The 27,329-nt window shown below is 43.8% G+C and overlaps 1 protein-coding gene across 1 annotated transcript in view; it reads left to right on the top strand.

The window, feature by feature from the left end:
• Positions 1-27,329, top strand: part of SMARCAL1 (SNF2 related chromatin remodeling annealing helicase 1) — a 326,034-nt gene that overhangs the window by 110,763 nt on the left and 187,942 nt on the right. Inside the window, exon 5 of the mRNA XM_078679275.1 lies at positions 8,828-8,878. Within this exon, the coding sequence (XP_078535401.1) occupies positions 8,828-8,878 (51 nt within the window). The remainder of the gene's footprint in view (positions 1-8,827; positions 8,879-27,329) is intronic.

The following is a 27,329-nucleotide window of genomic DNA, read 5'->3' as shown; positions in this document are numbered from 1 at the left end:
CTTATTACACTTTTGAGCTGTAATTCCTGATTGAGAAGAAGTAGGTCTGTCATGTTTCATATAATTGGAATGGTAATGATAAATCCTCTTTCCTGGTAAAGTTGGATTTAACATTACTCTTTTAGAAATGGCGCTTTTAGAAAGGGTGACTGCTTGACTTTGTGCATTCCATCGAGACAGCCACACACAAAAGAAGGGTAGGTGTGTCTGAGTGGCCATCTGCACCCTGATGGCCCATCCTGAGCAGGATGGGAGAGAGTAGCTGACACACCTGTATAGGCAGTGTCCTGTCTCCACACAAAGGGTTGATTACCCGTCTGTGGTGAGTATGGAGCCAGGGCTGGAAAGAAAGGACCTCTGTGCACTTCAAATACCCTTCTTTTAAGTCACCCCCTCTTCAAAGGCACAACTGGCTATAACTACTGGTTCTCTGACTCCAACAAGACAGACACTTCTAGCCCTATAAAGAAACTCTGTCAGAATGACTGCTGTGCTGCTACATGGACTGTCACTCTGCTGGACTGCTGCCCTTGAAGAACTGCTTTTCAGCTGTGCTGCCCTTCTGCCTGCTGCTCTCTGGTCCTGATGAGGGAGAGCTAGACTCTGCCTTGAACACAGAATGATCTCCATGGGCTTGTTGGCTTGCCTCCTGTTTCATGAGACTACAGGATATCAAAGTCTCACCACCTGCTCCTGTGCCTGGTTCCCTGGAAGTAGACCCAGATGCGTACTCCAGTAAAATTGCATGTAGTCTGCACATCGACCCGGTTGTGGGAGCAGAATCAGCGCATCGGAGTCTGAACCAGCACACCGCCTTAAAGAACCAATGCATTGAAATCAGTGCATCGCTGCCGCTGCAGTGTGGGATGATAGGTGCATTCCTACGACTCCAGGGAAATACCCAGCACATCGTCTACAGAACCAACGCATCTTGGATCGGCACATCGTCTGTGGTACCTGTGCATCATCACCACTACAGTGTGGAGAAAATCAACGCATCACCTCAACTGCTGGATCAAAACAAATGTATTGCTTGGCTGTACCCTGCAACTCGATGTTGCAATCAGGATTAAGGTACTTTGTTCAGCGGGGTTACGTGGCTCCTGTATGCGGCCTGTACTCCATCAGGTTCAGCCTAAACTTTTGATTTTGCCTCAATCGAGCGTGACCAGATAACCCCCATAGGCGATATTGCTTTTAAGTGCTATTTTTACATTTAATCTTTAATTATTAATATCTCTACTTCTGGATTTTTGTCATTTTGTTCTGGTTTTATTTATAAATTCATAATCTATTTTTCTAACCTGGTATTTTCATTGTGTTACTTTCTGTTGTGTTCCAATAATACTTTACACATTGCCTCATAAGTTAAGCCTACCTGCTCTGTACCAAGCTACCAGAGGAGGAGCACAGGTTAATTAATGGTCTGTATCTGACTTGCTCTGGTTAGGATTGTGGTCCTACTTGGACAAAGTGCAGACCTCTGCTAACTAGAGACCCAATTTCTAACACTCCACTTATTGATTTTGCCAATTGGTAAATACCCCTAAATCTCAAAGATGACATGTCCCCATCTTGTATTCCTATAATACCTTGCTACGGGGTACTTTCTATCTTAATTGCTTTGGGGCTCCCCCTTTGGTCCCTAACATAGTGTTTTGTGGGTGCTCATGGTTGGCACGTGGGACCCACCAGAAACCTGGGTAATCGTTTCCCTGGGGCTGGAAAGGCTCGGGGGGAGGAGGGCATATGCCCCTTTCCCTTAAGTTAAAAGAAAAGGTCTTTGGGGGTTAGGGTCCCCAGGACCTTTATTAGCTCGGTGGGGTTCTCGGGCCCCTACTAGCTCCGGTAGGGGGGGGGGTCGCATACCTCCTTTTATAATAGAAATATAAGGCTCCAGTGGATGTGGTGGCAAAGGCTCTGGGATGGGGGCAGCACGTCCCATTCCCCTAAAAAAAAAAAAAATAAGATACGGGTGGGGACCAGGAGATCCAATATACATTTTTTAGGTCTCGCCTAGGCAGCGCTCATGCACTGTCTTTCCGAGACATCTAGTAATCTATATGCGTGGTGAAACTCCTCCTATTGCTGGGTAATTTCTCGCCAATTGCCATTAGTTAACTTTGGCAATTTTTTGGTTAGCCGGCTTATAATTGGCTCTTCATCCGATACGTAACTTCCATTTATTCCGAAAGCAGCAGCACCTAACTTCAGTCTCCTTACTCTTTCACAGCGTAATAGTTTTTTTAAAAACATAGTGCGCATTAGCATGCGCACGCTACCTAACATTATACGCATTCAGCAAAAGTATCCCGGCAGCCGAACGCAAGTTTTTATTATTGCCATGCAGCTCGCCTCGTGGGCTGCCACGCTCATACATTTTAGGTAAAAGGGCGCAGTGCTTTGTTTTACCACGCCACTGTTTTCATGGACCGATGCTTCGGCACTCCCCATGCTACTCACCGACAGCCGCCGCTGCCTCATAGCCCCACCAGCATCGCAGTTGCTGGCCATAGCCTGCCGTGCTAACAACTCGCCATACTCCCAGCGCTGGGTCATCTTGGGTGCCACTAACCAACCATCTGAAACTCCGAGCTCTCGCAGAAGCTGCACAAGCTGCATGCTTGCTCAGGCACCAACATTGGTGCTGGAACTTTGGGCAAGAAGCATACATGACCTGCGAGCCGGAGTCAGAGTGCTACGCACAGTACAGCGAACCCCTGGCGAGCAGTAACCGGTCCTGACTGCCACCCCTGCAGTCCATGGATGGCAAGCTCAGCTTTGTTGACAGCTGTTCTGGCCTTGCGTGGCGTAACGAATAAGGCGTAAGACTTTCATGCTAAGGAGCGGGGTTCGAGTCTGGCAGGAGGCTCAAACTTGCTGTCATTCTGTGTCTGTCGGGAATGCAACTGGTGCTCATTTAAAGCACTGCTATCTTCGAGTGGAGTTTGCGCTATATAAAACAGCAAACAAAATACAAAATCGAGCAACACTGTTTTTTGGGGGGAGGGGAGGACTGCAAATTCAGTTTGTTAATTCGCTTGTTCGTCCACTGGGAGCTGTGTATGTTGAGCCTCCCACCGAAACTCAGCCCGGTTCCCCAGCCTCAAAGAGGACTACTCCAGCTTTTACGCACATCCTTTAACTTTGTCCACACACTCCATACAAGTATGTGCGTTTAAACTCTGACTCCTGTATTTTTATATTTTATTTTGCACTTTAATACAGCGCAAACTCGACCTGAAGGATTTGGAATGCTTTACATGAGGAGCCAGTTGCATTACAGATTGGCTCATTCATTTGTAGGTACGGAAAAAATAAGCGATTTGCCCAGAATCAACTAATGTTGTCCCGCCAAGACTCAAAACCGGTTTGAAGAATAGGGTCTATGTGTGTGTGCCGAGGGCGGGAGGAAGGGGTTGCCGTATTGTTTATTTTGGAAGCAGAAGATGCTTCAGTCATGGCGGAAATACCATCTTTTGCAGAAATATTTTTGCTCTCTACAGTTTGTTTGCCCCTAGCTTGAATTTAGCGCAAATGTAAATTGGTTGATGGCTGCGCAAACTCTCTCGTAGTGGCAATTACTACTTGCGTCTTCACTTCAAAACATCATGACGTCCCTCTAATCAAGGTTGTTTTATAAATATCCACTTTCTTATGCTTTACTTGAAATAAACTGGACCCATGCTTTGATTCAGAACATGTTAACCTTGTTGTTATAACATGTTGCAGTTTGAAATCATGCTGGGGAAATGCAATTACTAGGTTTTTTTTCCAAGCGTGTCTTCACATGCTGGTAAATATAAAATGCTATGCATGCTGTAAATTGAACACGTGTCCCCTAAGGAGGTCTCCCTCAGAATGGAGGCGTTGCCGTGACCTGGTCTTTCTAACCCCAACCAGGAACATCATGGCGATTAGCTATTGATTTTCAAAACGGCAAGACTGAGGGCTCCCAAGGGGCGGGATCACACACACCTTAACATTTCAGTTAATTACCGTGACACTGGGAAAACATTCAAGTCTAGAGAGATAGCTATGGCAAATCATAGTGGACTCACTATAGCTTGAAGAATGCAACCACTGACAAAGCCAATAGTTGTCACTTTAGTATGCTTGAATTGTGAGGGGCTAGCATAACACCATTTTAGAAAGGAAACTACTGCTGTCTCTGATAACTCATGCACTATTGCAGGAAAATGAGGACATTTAGAGGTGCTTGCTGCTCAGTTTGGAAGAAGCTGGACACAGCTAAACAGAATGCTAACATTGTTAGCAGCTGTTTTATTTATTTTCAGCATATATTGCGTTTAAATGTAAGAATCAGGAGATTTAGGTATGCACATACGTTTTTGTCTTTATTTAAAGATCTCCAAATAATTAGCTGTTTGTATTAACATGCCCTGCAACACTCTAGCCCCATTCCGAATAAAGGCAGCAGTGTAACAATTGCCTTTTGTAGTGTCTGAAATAATTACGACACAAAATATAGGCTTAAGAGCTGACGTTAAACTTATTGATGTAACTAGCCGATTATGTTGAGAACACATTCTTAAAAAGAATTGCAATTTTTCTTTAATTTTTCTCTGGCTTGCATAAGCGCTATAGCACATTCATACATTCATTCATTCATAATGAGTGGGGGATACCGATAATGCAGATTGGAATTGTCTTAGTGGGTTACATCAGGGAAGCGTTCACATTTGGTCTTCGAGGATCCCCGGCTACAGACTGGCAATCTTAAACTGAAAGCTCTCTTCCCCTCCCCGCTCAGTCCCCACTCCCAGCGCCCGGAACAGCTGCTTTCAGCTCCGCAGCAGTAGGCGATGCTCCAGTTAGTACAATGGTATAGTATTGTCATGAGAGAATGCCTTTTGTTGTCTCGGACTGTTACAATGACAACAAGCATTTGCAATGCAATAGGTCTCGCATTCACGCGAGTGTAAGCTATTAACATTGTAAAGGACAATGCATTATATTTATGTTTTGGGTTTTAAAACATAAATAAAAGGCATTGTCAATTACAATACTAATAGCTCAAACTCGTGTGAATGCGAGACCTATTGCATTGCAAATGCTTGTTTACAAGGGTACTGATAACTGAGCGACAGGAGCTGCTCATTTATTATTCGCTGTTCCTAGGATGGAGCGCCCCATAATGCCTTAGGGGGTTATAATAAACAAGAAGCAGCAGGGGCACCACCAAGCATTTTTTAATGTTATGGGGGGGGGTTTGCAGGAAGTATAGTAGCCCCCAGCAACATTCGAAAAACAAGCAGTAAATCTTCTTGGTCAAAAAAACCAAGTCCCCAGGAGATCTTACCATATTGTTTTTAATCGCTCCTAGCTGGAGCTCAGTGCTCTTCAGCTGTAGTGCAAGGCCCTTTTTTTGGCACCCGCGCCAGGCAGTGTTGTCATCAATGATGTGATATCAGATGTCACATCAATAGCCTTTCTGAAAAACGCTTCTAAAGCAACAACCAAAATCCTTGTCTGAGTGAACCACAATACTCCCTAAATTAACCTGTGCTTACCCTCTGGTAGTTTGGCACAACAGCAGTCAGGCTTAACTTAGAGGCAATGTTTAAAGTACCTATGCAGCACACAAAAAGTAATAAAGTGGAAACAAAGCACAAACAAATCCCAAACCAATTTAGAAAAATAGGATACATTTTGATAAATAAAATGACACCAAAAGTAATTAAATTCAATCTGTATTAAGGTTTTTAGTGACATCTAGCGCCTAAAATATCAATATACATGCAAGACCAGGGCAAAATTCAAAGTTAAGGCCAACCGAGATGGAGCGCGGCTCGAAATACACAAGATGGATTGGGACTGGTTTTGGCTTGCCTTCGGAAGAAAAGTTCCTAAGAAGGTAATGTTCTGCGGAGCAAGGCAGCAGGCAATGTCTGAGTAGGTGTCATCATCGGGGGACCTGCTGGACCGAACCACAGTAAAGAGTTCTACCTTGAGACTTTGTCACTTGTTTAGAAGTTCAAAATCTCCAGTGGGACGAAGCTACTTTCCTGGTACTATGACCAAAAGTGTTGGTGTTACTCTCAACACTGATCTTACTTTTTGATACACGTTCACAGAATCAGTTACCCCTTTTGAAGAGCTTATCAATCAATCAATCATACAATACGTGTGTAGAGCGGTTTGTCACCCGTGAGTGTATCCAGGCACTGGGCTGCAGGTTTCAGGGGAGGAGGGCAACAAGAAAGGTTTGGGTCCTGTCTCTGACCGGCTTGGACCACTACAATCTAATAAACAGAACAGATAGCCAGTCAGGTTTACTTTTTATCCTTTGATCACACCCAGCCTGTAATTATTGAGTGATCAACAATTTTATTTTAGTTTTTTATTTTATTCGACTTTTTGATTCGATTCTTTGTATGTCATCAAAAGCACAGTTATCAAACAATCAAGAATGCATTCAGAAAACAATGTGCGCAATATATACACGTGTTCAATATGTACAAAGTCAATACTCAGATTTCAGGGACACCAAAAGAGCATTTACAAAAAATAAATTAGTACAATACATAACAATAATTTTTAGATAGGCACCAGTCCTTCAAATTAAATACCAGAAGACAGGCGGACAACAGAGTTCAAAGATACTGCCTGCCTGTCTTACTGAGCCTGTGATTAGATACTTTTAGGATTGCACTACTAGGGGTAGAAAGTGTGGTATTATTTTTGTCCCTAGTTGCACCCTTCTTCTCGGGGTCAACGCGTTTCGAACCACAGAAGGATTGTGGGCTCTCCTCAGGACACCGACTGGATAGAGCCGTAACTGTCTGTAGCACTCAATGGCCACATGGATGGTGAAGCCTCGCACAGGATGGAGTTTCTGAACCTCGGCCAGGGTGTAGTGCAGATTCCTGAACCGGTCAATAATCTGGTAATTCGTGTTGTTGACTCGCTTCGTTCAATTAGAATCGTTTGATTAATGAACTGCTTCGTATCTGCACCTCCGGCGTCTGGCGTGTCTGACACGTGTCTGAAACTCGTTTGATGAGTGCTTGGTGGGAGATGGTGTCGAAAGCTACGGAGAGGTCGAGTAGAATCGGGGCGGCCAATTCAACTCTGTCAAATAGAGTGCGGATGTCATCTGTGGCTGTGATCAGGACCGTCTATGTGCTGTTGTGTGCTCTGAATCCTGATTGGGAGGGGTCTAGCAGGTTGTTTCTCTCTATGTGTTCAGTGAGTTTTAAGGAGATGGCCTTTTCTAGAACTTTGGTCGGAAACGGGGTCTGCGGAGGATTTCTTGAGGAGTTGGTCTGACCTCCAAGTGTTCTCAGGCATCAGGACAGGTGGCTGTGGTGATGGAGGTGTTGAGGATGGTGGTGAGCTGGTGGCTGATCTCGTCGCTTCTGAGGTTGAAGAGTCGTTGGGGCATGGGTTGGAGGGTGCTCCCGAGTCGATGGAGTTCATTAAGGCTGTGGTGTTCAGTGTGCTGAGCTGTACCCATGTGGTGAGTTTATGGAAATGTATTCTTGCTGTGATTTGAAGGTTGGTAATACAGTCAGCTTTCTCATCCTGTTTGTCCTACAGGAATGGAGTCTTGCTGGGACTACCTCAATATCTTACCTGTTGCCTTCAGATTGTTTTAAATGCATCTTCCGTGTCTGTTACTTAACTTAAGCTTCTGTTAAATACCAAATGGATTTCTTCCACATGTTACCAATTAATAAATTGAGCTAATTTTAAAAACTGTGCTTGGTGCGCAAGTCACTTGCTGACATTTTTCCTAACTATCTCAGCTTTCGACTTAAGCCCTAAATGCTGTCATTCTTTGTTCTGGTTCTTATTGCCAGTACACTAGTGACTGTCAACGTCACTGCAGGATGCAGCACATTAAAGCCAGAGCTATTAACTTTTCCAGTGGTTGCTTAGATTTTAGTCATCCTTTTGTGTTTAAAATTTGTATTTAGGTTACCGTAATTTAAAGCCAATGGTATATTTACTTAGTTCCAATAAAACCATATATTGGTGTGATGTGCATTAAAACAAAGAGAGTTTCTACACCTGCTTTTTTTAGTGCACCTGCTTGCTAGGAAGCGCCCATGCTGTTCTATTAATATAATATGCATTAGGTATTTTGTTTTGTTTATTGACCATTTTATAGCAAGCCTATTGCTGCAACGTTTAGAGACAGTATGTTTTCCCTTTAAACCCAAATGTATTTATTTCAGCTAAAAATAAATTACATTTATTAGGACTGGTGTTAGCCAAGACCTTTAAATTTCACTAGCATTATTTCTATAATATATTTATAGGAGCTTTCAGCCACACCTCTTCATCCATTAGTCTGTTATTGTGTGATTCACAGTATTCTTCTGCCCACTAGAGCATACTGCCTGGTGCAATGGGCCAGCCCATTTCATCCATTGGCTACTTCACTGTGAGTGATCGCATTCTGCCCCTTTCACAAGGACAAGCGCATCCACACACAAAGTAGTTCTACTATGACAATGTGTGTATTTTGAGACCCAATAATTATTTTTGCTATTAGCCAGTTTTTTTTTTTGTTTTTTTTTAGGTTGACGATCGCCCGGCAGCATTCCCAGCATTAACGTTTAGCAAAAACCACAATGTAATGGCTTTTGCAATGGTTTATATTTTTAATGCACTGCATGTGCAGTTTAGCAGAACACATGCTTGACAAAGCGTCCCATTTATTTGTAGAGCTAAATCCATGCCAGAACTATATAGCATTAATGCCACAAAGATATCGATGAGTCCTGTATGTTTCTTTGTTGTTGTTCTGTGTTATGTTGCTGTGATGTGCCTGAATAGTTTCCCTTCTTCATCATAGACATGAAGACACGGAAGTGGAGTTTTCTGCTGCAGGACTATCAACGCTTAAGTGAGTTCCTGATCCTGCTTTAATGTTCTTTTCTATGCCCCTGGGTGATCACTGCTGCATGTCTTGTGGGAGAACCTTCCTGTTGAGAATGTCAATTTGCATGATGAGCCAAGCACAACACCCTTTTCGCAAATGAGATTTAATAAATGATGGTGGCAATTTGAACAAAAGATTCAGTTTCAGACGTTGTGGAAAAATGAACCCATGTGTGGTTAGACATTCCAATTTCTTATCATATCATTATTCCACATTTTGTGGTGGTTGTAGCAGTTGAATTTCTTACAGTATTTATGACTGTACCTACTGATAGGGGTTTATGCGGTCACTGATGTTGTACCATAAACTTAATTTTTTTAAGGTTTCCTATTGTTGAGCTAATGCACGTTTTTTTCATATATTTGCCAATTTCTGCTATGGTGATGTGATTTTGCGTCCCTGGCGTTTTGCGCATTATTATGGATTTGCCACATAATGCATCATTTTATGGATAATCTGCGTATTTCAAGAAGAAATGTGATTCCTGCTTGAACAGATCAAAAGTTTCTAAAATTACAGCAATGCAGGGTGGAAAGCACTTCATAAAGGGTGACTGGTCACCTTTCTTTGGCTTATATCTGTATAGTAGTACTAATGAAGTGAAGCCCTTTCACAGAAAGTGTTAACATGTGTAAAACTGCCAAAGCAGTGAGGTAGTACTAACACAAAATGTTCTGTATTTGCCACATAATTTGTCTTTTCTTGCCTCGTAATTTAGTCAACCCTGCTCATAATTTGGTCTTCCCCTGTCGCATAATTCTAACGGCTTTGCATATAGTTCATTTTTTGTGTTGGTGTCACTTATATTGGTGCTACCTTTGACCTTGGTGCAGGAGCATTATATACAACTATTGAATATTGGGATTTTATGTTTAAATCTTTTTTGTTGAGAAATACTTTCAAAGCTATGGAGAGCCAAACAAAGATACCGTATATGCATTATCAAGCACAAATGCACTGAAAAGCGTTCAAAGTATTTTTTTATTAACTTAAACCGGATGCCATTTATATCACTGAAGTAATTCAACAGTTCTGCCCCTTTGCTGTTAACCACATTGATCTTTTCAAAACCACCTCTCAAATTTGGCACTGTTTTCTAAATAATCTATTGAAGACTCTGTAGTGTCTTGTGAGCTAGAAATGACGGGACCCATTTGGTTCCTGATGTACTCCATAGAACAGTGACATAAGTACTTGGGTCTGGGTGATAGAATTTGTGATTTAGAATGTTCAGTTAACAGTTATACCCTGAGGAATAAGGACGTGTAACACCAAGCTCCATGTGTGGCATAATCATTTACAAAGTCTGAGGCTGGTAAGGATGCTACGATTGGAGATAAAATAGGGATACGTAACCCGAAGAACTGACAGTGCTCTCCGAGAGAGTTTGCCCTGGTCAGGCAAACTGCTCCTGCGAGCCACACGCGCCTCAGTCAGAGGGAAAATCTACAGTTTGCGTATGTGGAGTCAAAGCACCGCTCCAGCCAGTGCAAAGCTTTCGAATAATACAAAGGCCTAAAAGAGAAATTGCTATATGATCGGCCTGGATCCTGCTGGTGAGGCTGTGAACAACACAGAGTCATAAGCCATACAGAATGATAACGCTAAAGGAAGTGACAGGCCGGTATGAAGAAGTGCTAAAAGAAAAAATATAGTCCAATACCACTAGTAGAATTCGACTTAACAGAATCCGAGTAAAGAGCCATACGACCTCAGCAGCGGGTGAAGCAACCCAAGTGGAAGAATGGGGTTGTGCTTAAATGACCACTACAGAAGGCACTAGGTGCATTCTGAACAACTTAAAGGTTGTCAAAAAGCTAGAAGGCTTCAATGGCCACACAACATTAAATAGGCCAGGACAAGACAAGTGTCAGTACACGGCTAGTGCTCAACGAAGGTGTTGATCCAAGTGGGCAGCTAACATCGCCAGATTGGGCTCTGCTCTCGACAGCAGGAAGTTCCACAGGTTATGATGCCACCACTTTCCTAAAACCACCGCTTCCATTCAATACCGCCAAGTTGCAGAATATTGACACCAGGTGGACTGCCTGGAATGAAATGTATGATGATTTCATTAATTTATTGGAATAAGCTGATAACAAAAAGATTGTTGATTATCTAAAAAGTCTTGCAGGTGAATGAGTAAAAGAAGTAATATAGAAAATACCACACCCTGATGAAGTCTCTTACTGTCAAATCAAAAAGGCGTTAAATATCAAGTTCAATCCAATACCGAACGTCAATTACGAAAGATACTTTTTTAACCAAGAAAGGGAGAGAGCTGGAGAAACAATCTATGAGTTTGTGAAAAGATTGATACACTCCTCAAACAATGTAAGTTCAATGAATTCAATGATGAAGAAGCAATACGTCTCAAAGTCATAGATGATTGCCTTTCTGATTACCTCAGACGACGAATGCTGAGAGAAATGCTCAGTCTGGAGCGAGTACTCACTTATGACTTCAAGAGCCGAAGTATGTGCAGACCGACAAGCTACTGAAATGGAAGCCGGAGGAGTTCAGAGTGAGTCTGCCTTAAATGTGAAAAGTAAGCAAAAACACAACGCTGAGGGGCACAAAGTGATGTCTCCAAGAAGAAGAAGAAGCTGTTCTCCAGATGCAGTTTTACCTTTCCACATGAAGGAAAATGTTAGTATGCAAGGACTGCGGGAAAGAAAACCATTTGGTAATGGTTTGCAAAGCAAAGGAAAAAGTAAGTTTGTCACGTCGAGGAAACAAAATGGATGCTCAAATGTTCCAGAAGTGACCTTCTACTCACGCTTACCAGGCCAAGCGGCCATATGTTTAAGTAAATGGAAACTAAACATAGTTGATCGTCTTAATCTTCGTCCAAAGGTTCTTCAACAACACTCTCAAGCGATGGTGAAGAAGATGGATCTGTGATGTCAATGTTAACTAAAGAGTAATGTGCGCTTGTCGGATTGGCCACATGCAAGGAAGAATGAAAGTGAAGTGAAATCGACAAATAAAAACACAAAATTCATTTAGACACTGTCCTAAAATCACACTAAAGGTGAATGGCAGTTCCAGACAGTGGTGCCTCGATAAACATTATGCATGAGGAGAAGTACTACGCACTATGTCCCATACCTCGTCTCACACCGTCGAAGACTTAAAGTGTATATATGGGCTGCTTCGACGCCATTGAAAAGTCAAGGTTTATTTGTAGCAACCATGATGCACAAAAAGACAAAAGAACAAACATTAAGTCATGTACTTCAAGGTACTTCCTCTAGTGCCTGTTTACTCCGTTTCAGTATTGCTCCTGAAATGGGACTGATATCTGTACATTACAACATAAATGCTCATCACGAAATAGTTAGCCAATTTCCATTGTTGTTTCATGGAATAGAGAAACTTAAGACAATGAAAGTGCAACTGCATATTAATGATAACATTCGTTCTTGTTGCTCAGCAACATTGTCTAATTGCATTTTGTTTACAGGATGTTGTTGAAAATGAGCCTGAGACCTTACTAAAGCATGATAATATAGTGTTATCCACTGTTCTGACATCAAGGGGGTTCGGCCATAGTGGTAGTGCCTAAAATAAATGGTGATGGAGCAGTATGCATCTGTGTAGATATGCGTCGAGCTAACAAGGCAATTGAAAGAGAACTACATCCAGGTTCCCACATTGCCGATATGATCACACAGCTGAATAGTGCCAATGTTTTCTCTTGCCTTGATCTGAACAAAAGGTATCATCAGTTGGAACTAAAAGAAAATTGCAAGTACATTTCTACCCATATTGGTTTATTCAGATATAAAAGATTAAGTTGCAGCGTGTGACCAACTGCAGAACTATTTCAAGATGTCATTCGCTGCATAATACATCCTGTCATGCATGCTTTCAAATACAGTGATATATTGGTATTTGGGAACACATGAAAGGGACCTGATAAAGCACAAGCGTGCCATTTACTTGCTGATGCTGACCTCACTTTGAATGCTGAGAAGTAGGAGTTCCACAAAGCAAAACTCAAATTACTTGCCCATATTTTCTATGATGGTAAAGTACATGCTTTATCAGCCTCTTGCCCCTCACAAGATGTTACTATGTTTTTGCTCTTTTCTTGGCATGACCAGCTACTGTTCTAGGTACATCCGTGATTTTGCCAGGGTAAGTTCTCCATAAAAAGACTTCATGAAACAAGGCTTCATTTCAGTAGTCACATGAATGTGAACAAAGCTTCAAGAAAATCAAACATGCAATTGAGAGCACCACTGAAATGGCCTACTTTAATCCAAAGCTACATACAGAAGTTGTTGGCGCAAGCCCTGTAGGGTTGGGTGCGATTCTTGCCCAACACAGTCGACAGCCAAATGCTCGAAGGCTGTTGTAGCTTATGCTAGCAGAAGTTTGTCACAGACTGAATGTGCCTATTCACAACCTGAAAAAGAAATCCTAGCAGTGGTGTGTGTGGACCGGTGAACATTTTCATGTGTTTCTCTATAGAAAGAATGTCACTCTTGTCACACACCACCATGCACTTCTTACCATCTTTGGCAATCCTACGACCAAGAAGCTCGCTTGCATTGAAAGGTGGGTTTGCGACTGCAGGAATATGACTACACTATTGTGTACTGACCAGGGAAAGATCAAAACCCTGCTGACTACTATTCACGAGTCCCACTACAATGTCATAGTACCACTTCCAAAACAGCTGTAGCCTAGATAAACTTCATTTTAAAGTCCAGTACACCTGCTGCTGTATCATTGCTGCCATGAGGACTGACTGTGATGTGTAAATACTGAAAGACATTATTGCACATCAGTCCTGGCAACAGGACATTCGACCTCTTAAAAATCACAGTGAATATCAGAATTTTAAAAATGTGTAAGATGAACTTTCCGTTACCCAAGAAGATACCGTCTTGCAAAATTCGAAAATTGTCATACCGGAGAGTCTGATACAGCAAATCATTGAAGTGGCTCATGAGGGACATTGTGGAATTGTCGCCACTAAGCGAGCTCTCCGAGACGGAGTCTGTTTTCCTCATCTTGATGAGAGAGTTGAAAGGGAATTTAAGCTCTGTCATTTTTGCAACTGTTTATCTCCCAAAACAATATAGCGTCCATTGTACATGTCCGATCTTCTTCTAAAACGTGCGGGAGGAAATCGTTGTTGATTTCTTTGGGCCCCTCAGCTCTTCGTTCTGCTCTAAGTGCATACTTGTCCACTCACCATTCGTCTACTGGGGAAAGTGCTGCAACCCTGATGTTTAGGAAAGCCACTAAGATCAAGTGGGCCACTAAAAGATTGAATAATGATGGTGAACTTCATTGAACCGATTCATATCACAAGCATAAAATGAAGAACTATGTAGACAAATGCCGATGTGCGTGGAACAGTGTCTTTATACAAGGAGATTAAGTCCTTGTCAAACAGAAACAAAAATGCAGGTATGATGCTCCTTTTCATGTTGACCCAATGAGGGTTGTGACTAGCAAAGGGCACATGGTGACTGCTCACCGTCCTAGAAAGTCCATTACGCAAGATTCTTTGTATTTCATGCTCCTGTTTCCATATTCGCCAACTCCAGATGTCGGAAGTGAGACTTGTCCACCTGAGAATCCTGAGAGCTCAACGCCTGCACCAGTGTCTCTGTCACCAGTACCACTCGTGGACACTTCTGTATCTCTGCAGCCTGGCATGACAAGATCTGGGCAATTGATTTGCGCACCAACACGACTGATTGAAGAGTAATGATGTATATATGTATTATTTGTACACTTTTATTTAACAAATGGGGAGATGTAGTGGCTTGTGAGTTGAAGGTGAAGGGACCCTTTTGGTTAGTGAAGAACTCCATAGGACAAAGACATAAGTTTTTGGGTATTGGTGATAGAATGTTCAGTTAACAGTTATATGCTGAGGAATAAAGACGTGTAATACCAAGCTCTGTGTGTGGCATAATTATTTACAAGCTCCGAGGCTGGGGAGGACACTGCATACTCTATGTTGGCAATGGAAACAAATCCACAAACCTTAAATATGTAGTATGTCTGGATAGCAGGACCATGTAATTAGAATGACTTTCCAGCTGTTGACTTTAGCTTTTGTAAAGACTCTCATACCTGTCTCTCTAACATAGATCTAGCCGTTTGTGTCTTCCATCACCTCCCCCATTGAGAACATTTTATATTTAATTCGATGAGAAGTACTATGCAGATATTTTACAATTTGCGCCAATACCAATTCACCCTGTGATTGGTCTTACCCTACTTCTCCTGCACCTCTATATCTCTCCAAGCAAGCACATTGTCTCTGGCCCTCTAGCTTAGAAGTAGTCTTTTACTCCTCCTTAGTCTTTTCTTTCTTTCTTTGGGTAGCATTTTATAGTCTCAGCATCATCTAGGGCCAGACTCTGTAACACTGTCTCAGGGCCATCGTTGACATGTGGTAGAGGATGCCAGCTTTGCACTTATCCAGTCTTGTCCTCAGCCTTTCCCTCTGCAGTCTTGCCCCTCAACCTGTTCCTTGACACAAGGCTTCTGCCACCAAGCCTCCACCTCCTCAAATCCAGTGTTCTGTGGATACACTGCGTGTCCAGGGTACACCTGGTTTTGCCGGCTGTCAGCGCCACTCTCCTATGGCTCGTTCCCCAGGACGAGCGCTACCATCTATACTGCTTGCAGAGTGTTTGGGCTCTGAATTACTTTTGATCTAGGGCGGATCTCAGGAGCTGAACAGACACCTAGGGGTGCCACTATGTTCCTCGGCCACTACATTCCACATCTGTCATGCACACAATGAAGCGAAGTATGGCTAAATATTGAGTTTTTTGTCTGTAGCTAATGTTTTGATTTGTCATTTGTATTCAGTTTAATAATCCAGAGTTAGCAAAAAGTGGTCATACGTTTTAACGAAAGGGCGAAGAAGCTAGGTCAGTATTTAAAATATATGTTGGTTGAATGAATGAACTTTGAAAACAAACAAAAACATTACTGCAGTTTTCTGACAGTGCTTCAATTCATGCACCAAAACTTGCAGACTTGTTCCTTTTTGTTTGCGATTGTGTGAAATTATGCATGTGTTCACAATTGATTGCTAATTTTTAGGTCTCGGCTAGTAACGCGCTGAAAGCGCGTTCTCGCCAGAGAACTATTGTCGCGTCTCAGCAGTCTGAGAACACCGAAGTGAGACGAGACCTGGCCGCGCGCAGCGTTTTCCCATAGGATAACGTTGTGCGCGCGGCCAGGTCTTGTCTCCACAGCCCGGCAATGCAGAGCGGATCGTGTCGCGCGCCTCTCCCTCTCTAGAATGCAGGGGGAGTCTGCATACCAGCGCGTGGCACCGATAAAAGCTTCGCTGAGCGGGCTGGGCTGCACACAGCCATTCCAAGGGCGCCTTCACTCCCCCCTCCTCCCATGCTTTGCAAAGTACATCAGTCCAGGCAGGCAGCACCCGCCACCTATTCCAGTGTGCATGAAGTCTCTTGAAGTGAAGAGGGCTGCGTGGTAGCCAGTGGGAATCAAAAAGTGCAGTCACTACACAACAAGCAGTGTGTCTTCTTCTTGGTTATGAGCATGTAGTAGTTATCTCAATTTCAGCAGTACAAATTATTTTACCTACTATGGGAAAACCAGACTTCCGGTTTCCTCTTCACAGATGGCTCTAAACCCGCTGCTTTCGGTAATGTTTGCTGCTTTGTAAAGGATCATGGGCAAACTATATAAACATTTCAGATGGATTGAACACTGGGTGAGTCGTTCAAATGTAGTATCTTTCCACACACAAGCCAATTTGTTTTCAGAAAAATGCGGGATATGTAATAAATAGCATTTATGTTTAGCACTGCACACCACATATTCTGTTTGTAATAGCTAAACCATCAGGTGTTGCTGTTACCCACTCAGATGGTTCTCAGTTTAGCAACCTCAGAAGAATAGAAGAGCGAGTTGATATTGCCAGCGTTTAAAGCCGTGGCCTGCTTTTTATCACATATTTCAGCACTGAGCGTTTTAACTCAGCGAGCCATACCAAAGACATGATGCTATTGTCTGTTAATTAAAAAAAAAACAAGAAATACAAAGTTGTATAGGGGTGCAGAAAAGTTTTATAATAGTTGTAATTCTTTTATTATGTAACCTCTGTGGCATCAGTGTTCACTTGCATCTTGTGGCCATCTTTTGGCAAAAGCGCCTTCTGCACAGCTTTGTCAATCTATGCTATCTTATACTTCTGTTTTCTGGATAACCCTACCCACACTCTCACCCCGCTAACCCTCTCTCTGCTCACCTCCGATCGCTGTCGAAATCTCAACCTAAGCAACAGTTTGGCAACTCTTTCTCAGATCCAGGAAATGGCCCTGACCGCCCCAGAGAGGCAGCTGCAGAGGCCGGGCAGTCTTAGGCCCCAGCCCCTGTGTCTGTCCATGGGTGGAAGGCAGAGCCGCAGGGCAGAGGGCGTGCTTCTGTGGTTCTCAAAATCCGGACCCCGTTGTTTTCCCGATATCAAGATCCAATACCCGTGTCACAAAATCTCAACGTACCAAGACGATTTTGGTGTCTATGAACCGATAATGATTAGGACATCAGTCCTATGTATTTGCGTTACAATCGAGGGTTGCCAACACCCCTAAATCACAGTTTCCGTCCCATCCCTTAAACTCCATTTTGTGAACGGCATCCATCTTGCATCTTGCCCTCATGATAAGTCAATTAAAGGTCGAGCTTGATCCAAATAGACACGTCCACCTTTCGTGACTTTCCCCTGACCTGTCCCAACTGACTCCACTGTCTTCGGCCAAACCTGTTTAGGCAGCTCCTCGCCCAGTGGCCGAATACGATAGCATCTACGCATAACATTCCACGAACCATTCACTACATACAGACCATGCTTTCTGCAAACATGCACCTGTCCACGTTCCTTGTTTATGGCCAGTTTTATGACTGGGTTGTACCTTTCTTTATTGAGGTTTCATCGATATCTGATGGGAGTTCCAGGCCTAACTGGGTAATCTATCAACGAACTGGACATCTAAAATATGGGCTTGCTTACATGACTTCGCTCTTTGTATTATTGTAGAAATATGTATATTGCCATACCATAAACTCAAGAATTCTTGCTTGAAGCCATGTATCGTGTATATAAGGAGAAGGCTGGTTCTGTAAAAACGAACAGTCTCCCTAGAACCTACTCTCCGTGTGGTGTACTTCTGGGACACGTGTTACTTGGTAGCTACCAATAAAACTTGATCTTTGACTGCGACTAGAAGACTCCGTGTTTCTGTGGTCCGGAACAAGGGAGAACTCAGAGGTCTTCGGGTGTTATCCCCTGACACCAGCGGGTTCCTAAAAACCCGTTACCTCACTGCTCGTGGCAGCTGTGCTTACAGGCGGCTACGAACATATATTTAATGTGGCTATTGCTCAGCACCTGCGCTAGAACCCCACACCAGTAAGGCCAGAATCTCCATGTCACCCTTTCTACAAGGCTTTGCAGTATGCAAAGATAAAACACAATTGATTGATTGATTGAATACCTGCACCCTGGTCGGCACTCCTTATGCCCCAGAGTCGCCGACACAACATTGGCGACGAGGGAGTGTTGCTGCTGGGGTTCTCTGTGGGCCCCCAGCGACGAAGGATTGTGTGCAGCGGCCACGCGCTCCTTCGAGGTGAGAGTGGTGCTCGTGCCGCATGTGACAGCGGGATTGCTCCCTTGGGCCTCTTGCGAGGCCTACCCCGGCTTCATGCAGTGGTGCTGCATGCATACCCCCGAGGTGCTGGTAGGCTCGAGTCACAGCGGCTGATCTGCTTCCCCCTTGTGTTGGTGAAGGAGGAGGGAGGAGGAACTTTTTTGGAGAATTCCAGCCGCTCGGGAATCGTCTGAGTTTATGCGCAATGTCGGTGTTCTGCGTGGGCCCTCTCCTCCTCGCCCCCACGCCCCTTATCCATGTGTCATCGATTTAAATAAATAACTATTACTGCTGTCCATTTTAATCCTTCCCGGTTTGGGAGGATGAAAGGCTGGGTTGGCCCTGCCAGCCGCTAACTTATTCTAACCTGCAGGTCGCTCCTGAATCCAGCAGCAAGTGCTCGCCTCGCAGAGACATCTTTCCGAATCGGAGAGACCTTTTCAGGACATGAGAAAGCTTTTAATTATGCCACTGCACTGCACTGCAGGGACTGCAATGAGAGCAGGCCCTGCTTTAGGTCAGAGGTGTGCAACATTTAAGGGCTGCCCTCAACAGCTCGTCAAAATGAAGCGCAGGCGGAGAAGTCCGCTCAACCACCGGAGGGTGCTGAGCGATTTCCCTACTAAGCGCTCCACTGAGAACGCAGAGCACTCAAACTTCAGAGGTCTCCAGGGTCGGTGCACCATCTCCCTGATGAAAAATTGTAGTCCAAAATCACATCCTAATATTGACAAGAGTACACAATGCAAGTGAGTTCTGACACTGACAAAACTGCCCATTGTTATAGCGCTCAATGCCCTCTTGGCGCTTGACTAATGCATGTCATTCGCGCACGCTGGTATGTGCCTTGCAGTGATCTCAGAAGGATGCTTGCACCCATTTAAATAGTTGTTTGTGTTCCATTGACCACCCACTTCATTTCCACCTCCCCATTAGCCACCCTTTCCATCTCCTCCGCTCTCTCCTTCCCTGCTTTACTACCCCCGATTGTTTGCCCGTACCACCTCCTCCTGCTGCCCTGCTCCACTGTCATAATACCTCCTAAAAACTGCTCCTCTCTGCTCATCTCCGCTCTCCTCTTCTCCTTCTCCATCTCCTCTTCCTCCTCCTCCTCCTCCCTTACCCCTCCCCTTCCTCCTCCATTTTCTTCTGCCTCTTCTATTCTACCCCACTGCTACCATGCCTTCTCCACTCCTGACCCATGTCTGCTCTTCACTGTCCTCTCCCCTGGTAAACTGCCCCTAAGATCCCTCCCCATCTGCCCCGATGTTGCTATGTCCTCAGATCCCTCTTCTCCTGACTTGATCTCATGTTCTCCCCCCCTGTCCTGCTCCACTGTGTTGGTGGCTCTGTGTGTGTGGGGGTTACTCAATATGAATGACTGTGTGGGTGGCTCTGTGTGGGTTGCTCTGTATGTGTGTGTGGGTGGCTTTGTGTGTGTGGCTCTGTGTGTGGGTGTAAATGCAATAAGTCTCGCATTTGCGAGCGATTAAGCTATTGGCATTGTAAATGACAGTGCCATTTATTTATGTTTTGAGAAAAAAAACATTAATAAAAATAATGTCATGAGCAATGCCAATAGCTCTAACATTAACAATGCCGAGACCATTGCATTGTAAATGCTTGTTGTTTTAGTCACAATTCAAGTACTCAAATACTGCAAATGGTCATTGGTCCCCCTACTTTGCTATAGGGCCATCTTAGATTGTTTTCCTTACTATTGCTCATTATTGATAATACATTCTAAAAGCATTCAGATACCCGTATTTGCCCACACACAAGGGCCATCTTTGAATGTTTTTTTAATGTTTTTACTGTTTCAAGATGGGAGACACACTTTCTTAACTTTACAATCAGTTAGGATGCTAAAGCATTGAAAAAACATTAGAAACTGCACACACTTGCGTTTTGACTGTGTGACCTGACTGGCATAAAGACAACATTTGTTAAAAACTCCTTCTATTTCTGAAGTAATTTTAATTTATTAAGTGTGAATTTAGTCCATGACATTGCAGCAATATGCAATACATTGTGAACAGAAGGAAGCTACTTTGCAGAAATACAGAGGGCAACCAGATCCTCAGGCAAAGTGAAGTGGGTGGGTGGGGGAGATAATGCTTGGGAGGAATGCTGTACAGGTACCAATAACAATAAAAGAAAATATTGAAACGTAAGTTTGACTATATAAGAAACCTAAACAGAGATTTTGGTGTCTCAGACTGACGACATGCTTTTGAACCCCATTATCTGAAAAGCACATCTAAATGACCAGGACAAATATTCACATAATGTTTCTTTTTGATTTTGTTTTATTTCAAGGCAGTTTTTCTGAGATTATTTAAAACTTTGTGTTTTCTGTAACAGCAGGTGTAGGTAATGCAAGCTGTCTGGATAGGACAGGAAATAGAGGAGATGGGAGGGAAGGAGGCTGAAAGGTTTTAAGGGTTTAACTAACTTAAAAGAAGGCATTTATTTGGAGAAAAATATTTGATTGACGTTGAGTGAGGGGGTGATGAACACTCTGAAGACGCTATGGTCTGACTTTGAGGTAAACCATTATATATAAATAATATTGACCCAAACACCGCTTGACTTGAGATGGAAACTGGCAGGTTCAATTTGATCTTTTTAATATCTTGAGTTTCAGTGCTTAACATTTTGAAATCTTAGCCTTTGCACAACCTGACATGTGGAGTTAGAATATTTGATAGTGGGAAATCCATGACTTTTGTTAGGTTGAAGCCTACCAGACAGTACAGCTGTCTGGCTGTGGAAGAAATCTTGGGGACATTCTATAAGCTTCCCTGGGAATACATTCAACCCATTGCTTACCATTGGCTTTGCGGTTTGTAGCTCATATTTGTTTGCATTCTATTTGCTGGCTTTATGTTTTAGGCTGTCCAGCATGTCTTTGTCCATCCCGTGGAGCATAGCCTGTTTACCGCCTCTCAGACTGGCTCCTTGTATTGTTCTACAAATGCTCACTTTCTGGGAGCTCTTTTTTTTGTTTCACGTGGCCGTCCAGGAGAGCAGGTGTATATTTCAGTTATCTGTTGTCTGCTAATACATACCAGTAAAATGTTGTATTACTTTGAAAAGTTTTCCTGCCTCCAGTCTTTCTGCTTAACTGAGTCTACTCATCTCTCACTCCAGTTCATCAATCGTACATGCCTGTGAGAAACAATGTTCTGGGTCACAACAGAGTATACGCACTACCAACCTGAAGGACCGCCCATCTGATTTAGACGTAGACGGACCTTAAGTTTGGCTAAGGCAGTGACTACTCCAGCACAGCTATAGCCAAACCTCCCCAACGGAGTAAGGGTCATCTGAGAAATGGCTACATGTCCGCCCGTCCAATTTAGATCGGCGGAAAGTAGCATTTTTTTTGTAATTCACGTCAACGGCAGGCAAACCCTGGCAGTGAGGGACAATAAAACGATAATAATGCTCCCCCTGTGTGGAGGATAAATCCATTAGCGGGGGGGGGATATTTTTTTAATGATCAAAACAAATCAGTACACCAGGTCACTCCTCAATATAGAGTGGTGAGTATAAATAATGGTCTAGTTCAATATAGAACTCCACCTCTCAACCCTCGTGTTAGAACTTTCTTCTCTCAGATATGACGCCAACTCCCTCTTCTCGAAAACCGGGATAAAGATACATCATATGCTGATGACACTTAGCTACTGTTCACCTTTAATGATGTATCTGCTGCCACCTTTGATCCCCTTAAAGTATGTCTCAGGAATATTGCGGCCTGGATGGACCGCAATTTCTTGAAACTAAATGCAGATAATACTGAGATCTTATTTTTGAACCAACCATCTCCTCTCGCCTCTAATTTATGGTGGCCTGAGGAACTCTGCATGGCCCCTCTTCCCAAGGATTCGGTTAAGAATCTGGGCGTCAGATGGGACAATCATCTATCCCTTGCCGATCTGGTACAAACATTCTCGGCCGCCTGCTTCGGCAAAATCAAAACTATAAAAAAATTCATTAACTATTTGCCTAGCGTTACTCGAAAAACTGTGGTCCATGCGTTGATAACTTCCCATCTAGACTATGCGAATGGATTATATCTGGGTCTTTCTTTAGGCCTGCTTCGTAGACTTCAGACGGTTCAAAACGCTGCGGCCCGCCTAGTCTGTGGCGTCTCGCTTAGACAACGCATATCTCCCTTCTTACGACAACGGCACTGGCTCCCCATTGCTAAGCGGATCGAGTTTAAGGCTCTGACATTGGCCTTTCGGGCAGGCAAAGGTCTAGGACTGGCTTACCTTAGGAGGAGACTTCGTCCTTATAGTCATTCAAGATCTCTGCGCTCCAATACTAAACATCTGCTTGTCACCCCCAGATTTAAAAAAACTAAATCGGGGGCCAAGTCATTTGAGGTGGGTGCCACTCAGTGTTGGAACAAACTTCCTCTTCACCTGCGCCTGATTCAGTCAGAATTTGAGTTCCGTAAATCTCTCAAGACCTGGCTATTCAGCCGCCAGGACTAGTCAGTGCTCTTGTTTTGCTCCGCTATCTGTCTGATGTAGCGCCGGGACACCCCGTTGGGGTAGCTGTGCGCTTAACAAATGCCTTATTATTATTATTATTATTATTATTATTATTATTCTCAAGGAACCCTTCCAATTATACCAATCCCTTGGATTCCGTTCAAACTTACCCTGCATTCCTTCACTAAGGGAATATTTCTCCTTACGGCAATTCTCCATTGAGACCGCCTTGCAGTAATTGTTTCCTCAGTCCACCCCGACCCCGAGCCATCTTCCCTCCCCCGACCTCCTTGACCACAATTTAAGCCCTCCCCCTCATCACCTAGTTTACGAACACCCTTTCATCTCATTCATCTATCCCTGTGATCTTGGGGACAAATAGGATCCCATCCTCCCTATTCTCGCCCAGACCCCTCAACAACTCACCACTATCCATTCCTGTTCCCCCACAAAAAAAGCAACCCTAAACCTCTCAACTGTCGATCGTCAGCCTGTCATGCAACAGAAATCGCTGAAACTATCCTTAGTGAAGGCACTGACATCGCCTTTCTTATGGAAACCTGGCTCAATGCCCACTCATCATCAATCCTTGACCTGCTCCCTCCCCCCTGGTTACTCCATCCTCAGAAAAGACAGGCTTGATCAAATTGGAGGGGCCTCGTCATAATCTATAAAGAAGAACTTCAACTCTTACCTGTCCAGCACTCTGACCTTACTACTTTTGAATACCTTGGTGCTGAACTTATAGTTCAGGGTTCCCCCATATTTGCCTACATAACATCTACCGCCCCCCGGGTGACCCTCTTTCCTTGGTGGAGGAATTGTCCGATCTTCTTACCCAATCATCAATTTCCAAATCTAGAAACCTCTTCCTCAGAGATTTTACCTCCACTGGAACCCAATGACGACCCCTCGGTTAATCTTATCGGTGACTTACTTGATATCAGTGACTTGAAACAACTCTCCAACACACTCCAAAGGTGCCACTCTTGACGCTATTCTCACTAGCAAGCAACTGGCTTCTCTTTCCCACATCATCCCCATTGACTGGTCCGACCACCACCTCATCCTCTTCACTATCCACAGCTTTGTCCCACCTCACCCCTCTCCCTTCCTTCCCCCCTGCCCCCCATCCACAAACACCATCAAACAGAAGAAGTTAACCAGAAATCTTCACCTTATTCCTCTGGGCGAACTGGAGACTAAGATAAAAGCACATCTGCGGCTTACACCTCTCTCCCAAAAAGTTAGTGACCTTACAGAACATTAAAACAAATCCATCATTGAAGTCCTTAACCAAATTGCCCCAGCCAAATTAAAACTGCAAAAACGTAACCCCTCCAAATCCTGGTTCAATACTGACCTCAACAATGGGAGACTTGCTCTTAGGTAGACTGAGCACACATGGAAGCAACAGCCTTCCCCCTCAAATCTTGTCCTCTTCAGAGCCGCAAGGGCCAACTACAAAAAACATATCTTTAATGAAAAGACCTCCTCCTTCCGTTCACAACTTGAATGGGCAAGAAACCGACCTAGGGAATTATTCAGCATTGTCAAAAATCAAACTGCCTCCGCCCCCCCCCAAACTTATGGCTACGGTCGAGAGATGTAAAGAAATTGCTAGCTTCTTCTTAGATAAAATCACTAAGATTGATCAATCCTTTGTCTTAACTCCCCTCCCGCATAGCCAACCGCCCCTCCTTAACATTCCCTCTAAGTCTCCATCCACCCCTACCCCTCCCCCTGACTCTTTCCAAGTCCCCCGCCCCCGTTGTCACCCCTTCTCAACCCTACTAAACCATCCCCCTGCGAAAAAACAATGTATCCTGGAATAACTTTTGACCAGTTTCAGAACGAGATGTCCTCAACATCATCACCAAGCTTGACCATCCTCGCATACCAGAGATCCCCTCCCTGCCTATCTTGTACAAGACCTAAAACACATCATCGCCCCATATTGGACCACTATCATTCACTCCTCCCTAGCCACAGGTAGTGTCCCTGCTTCCCTTCAACTAGGACAAAGTACCCCGACCATCAAAAACGCTACAGCTGACCCCAATGACTTAAATAATCTACGCCCTATTTCTAACCTTCCTTTCCTATCTAAGGCCCTGGAAAAATGTGCCCTACTCCAGTTGGCAAACGCATCGACTCATTCAACCTCTTGGACTTATTACAATCAGGTTTTCGAAAGGGCTGCAGCACTGAAACAGCCATGCTCAACATTATTGATGGCATCCACCACTCACTAGACAAAGGCGAATCCTCCCTTCTCATTCTTCTAGACCTCTATGCTGCTTTTGATACTGTTAACCATGCCGCCTTACTCAATATCCTCAAAGACCGTTTTGGCTTCAATGGTGCTGTTCTCAAATGGTTCACCTCCTTTTTCCAACATAGAACCCAACGAATCAAAGTCAGCGATTGCTATTCTAAACCTCTGCCGGTCACCTTGGGCGTTCCCTCGGGCTCTATTCTCTCTCCACTCTTTTCAACCTCTTCATGGAACCCCTCACCCTCATTCTTAAGCAAGCAAAAATCATTTACCACCTCTATGTTGATGACACCCATCTTTACTATAAGATCAAATCCCATGCTGATGTTTACACCTCAACAATGCCTTGACTAAGATTCAACTTTGGTTCTATCACAACCACCTTAAACTCAACACTAAAAAAACAGAAATCATTCTTTTCTCTCCTAAAAGCAACTTGCTCCCTATTCAACACTGGATCTCTGACATCAAAGCTCTCAACTGCTCTCTGTCCATCTCTAACTCAGTTAAATCCCTCGACATCAGCGTCGACCAGAGCCTCAGTCTTATCCCCCACATAACAAAGGTGCTCTCCTCACACTCCACCATATCAAAAAAATCAAATCCTTTATTCCTGCTGATGACTTTAAATCAGTGGTGCAATCATTGGTCCTGTCTAGACTCGACTATGTTAATGCCACTCTCTCTGGAACTCTTAAAGTCCACCTAGTCTGTTCTTAACCTTGCGGCCAGGCTTATTACAGACTGTAAGCGGTTTGCTCACATCTCCCCCGTTCTCAAAGACCTTAAATGGTTTCCTATTAAAGGCAGATCCACTTACAAGACTGCTTGCATTACGCACCCAGCCCTCCATCAAAACACCCCAACTTACCTCTCTGATAAACTCCACAAAGCGGGCTGTACTAGGACAATGAGGAGCTCTACCGCTCTCGTCCTAGTACCTCCCTTTTTAAAAAAGAAATCAACACAGTCTCGCTCTTTCTCTGGAAACGCGACCTCCGTCTGGAATACCCTCCCTAAAGATCTACGTTGCAACCCCTCCTACCCCTACTTCAAAAAGACCTCAAGCTGCTCCTTCTCAACAAATACTGGGGTCCTTAATACGTTGTCACTGGACACTAGCTCTTACCCCTGCCCTGACTCTATTGGTCCCCTCTACTTATTGTGTCACCCCTTTCCCACCCGCCCCATTCAATTCTTTCATTTATGACCACCTCCCCCCCCTTTTTTCATTTTTCGGGCAGTACCCACCTTCTTCCACCTGCTTTCCCCTTACCCCTCACCCTCCTCAGACGCCCCTCACTTTCTCGCCCTCCCTCCTCCTCTTCCACTATCTTTACTTGACTTCCTTTCCTACTAACTTCGATCTGTTGGCTGCCTTATGTTTTCCAACTTCATTTACCTCATTTAAAAAGAACACTGTTTTAAAATTTCAAATTGTTTCACTACCTCAATGTACAAAAGTTAAACTGCTATTCTGTATTACCAAACCCTGTAAAGCGCTCTGATAGTCTTGGGTCCAGCCGGCGCTATAAAAAACCTTTTAAATAAATAAAAATAAATAAAGATGCTGATTTCCACACAATATAGTTTGTGGGCTGGATAGTTTATTAGTAAAACTGTATATCTGTGTAAATGTAATAGTCATTTCAATTGACAATGTGTTAGTTGTAACAGCATTGCACTCTCCGCTCTATGCAACTCGACTCTGACATTCCACTCTGACACTTCTCCACTCTACAACATTAATTCACTCTGACACTACTTCACTGTATGCCACTCCACAACACTCTTCTCCACTTTACGCCACTTCACTCTACTCCACTGTACAACACTCTTCTCCACAACACTCTACTCTGTGACACTGACACTCCATTCTACACCATTCCACTCTACTTCACTTTATGCCACTCAACTCTATTCCACTGTAACACTACTCCAGTATACGCCACTCTACTCCA

The sequence above is a fragment of the Lissotriton helveticus genome, chromosome 3_1 (genome assembly GCF_964261635.1).
Source record: "Lissotriton helveticus chromosome 3_1, aLisHel1.1, whole genome shotgun sequence".
NCBI lineage: Eukaryota > Metazoa > Chordata > Amphibia > Caudata > Salamandridae > Lissotriton > Lissotriton helveticus.
Note: the sequence above shows the minus strand (reverse complement) of the source record. Positions and strands in the feature narration are given on the sequence as shown.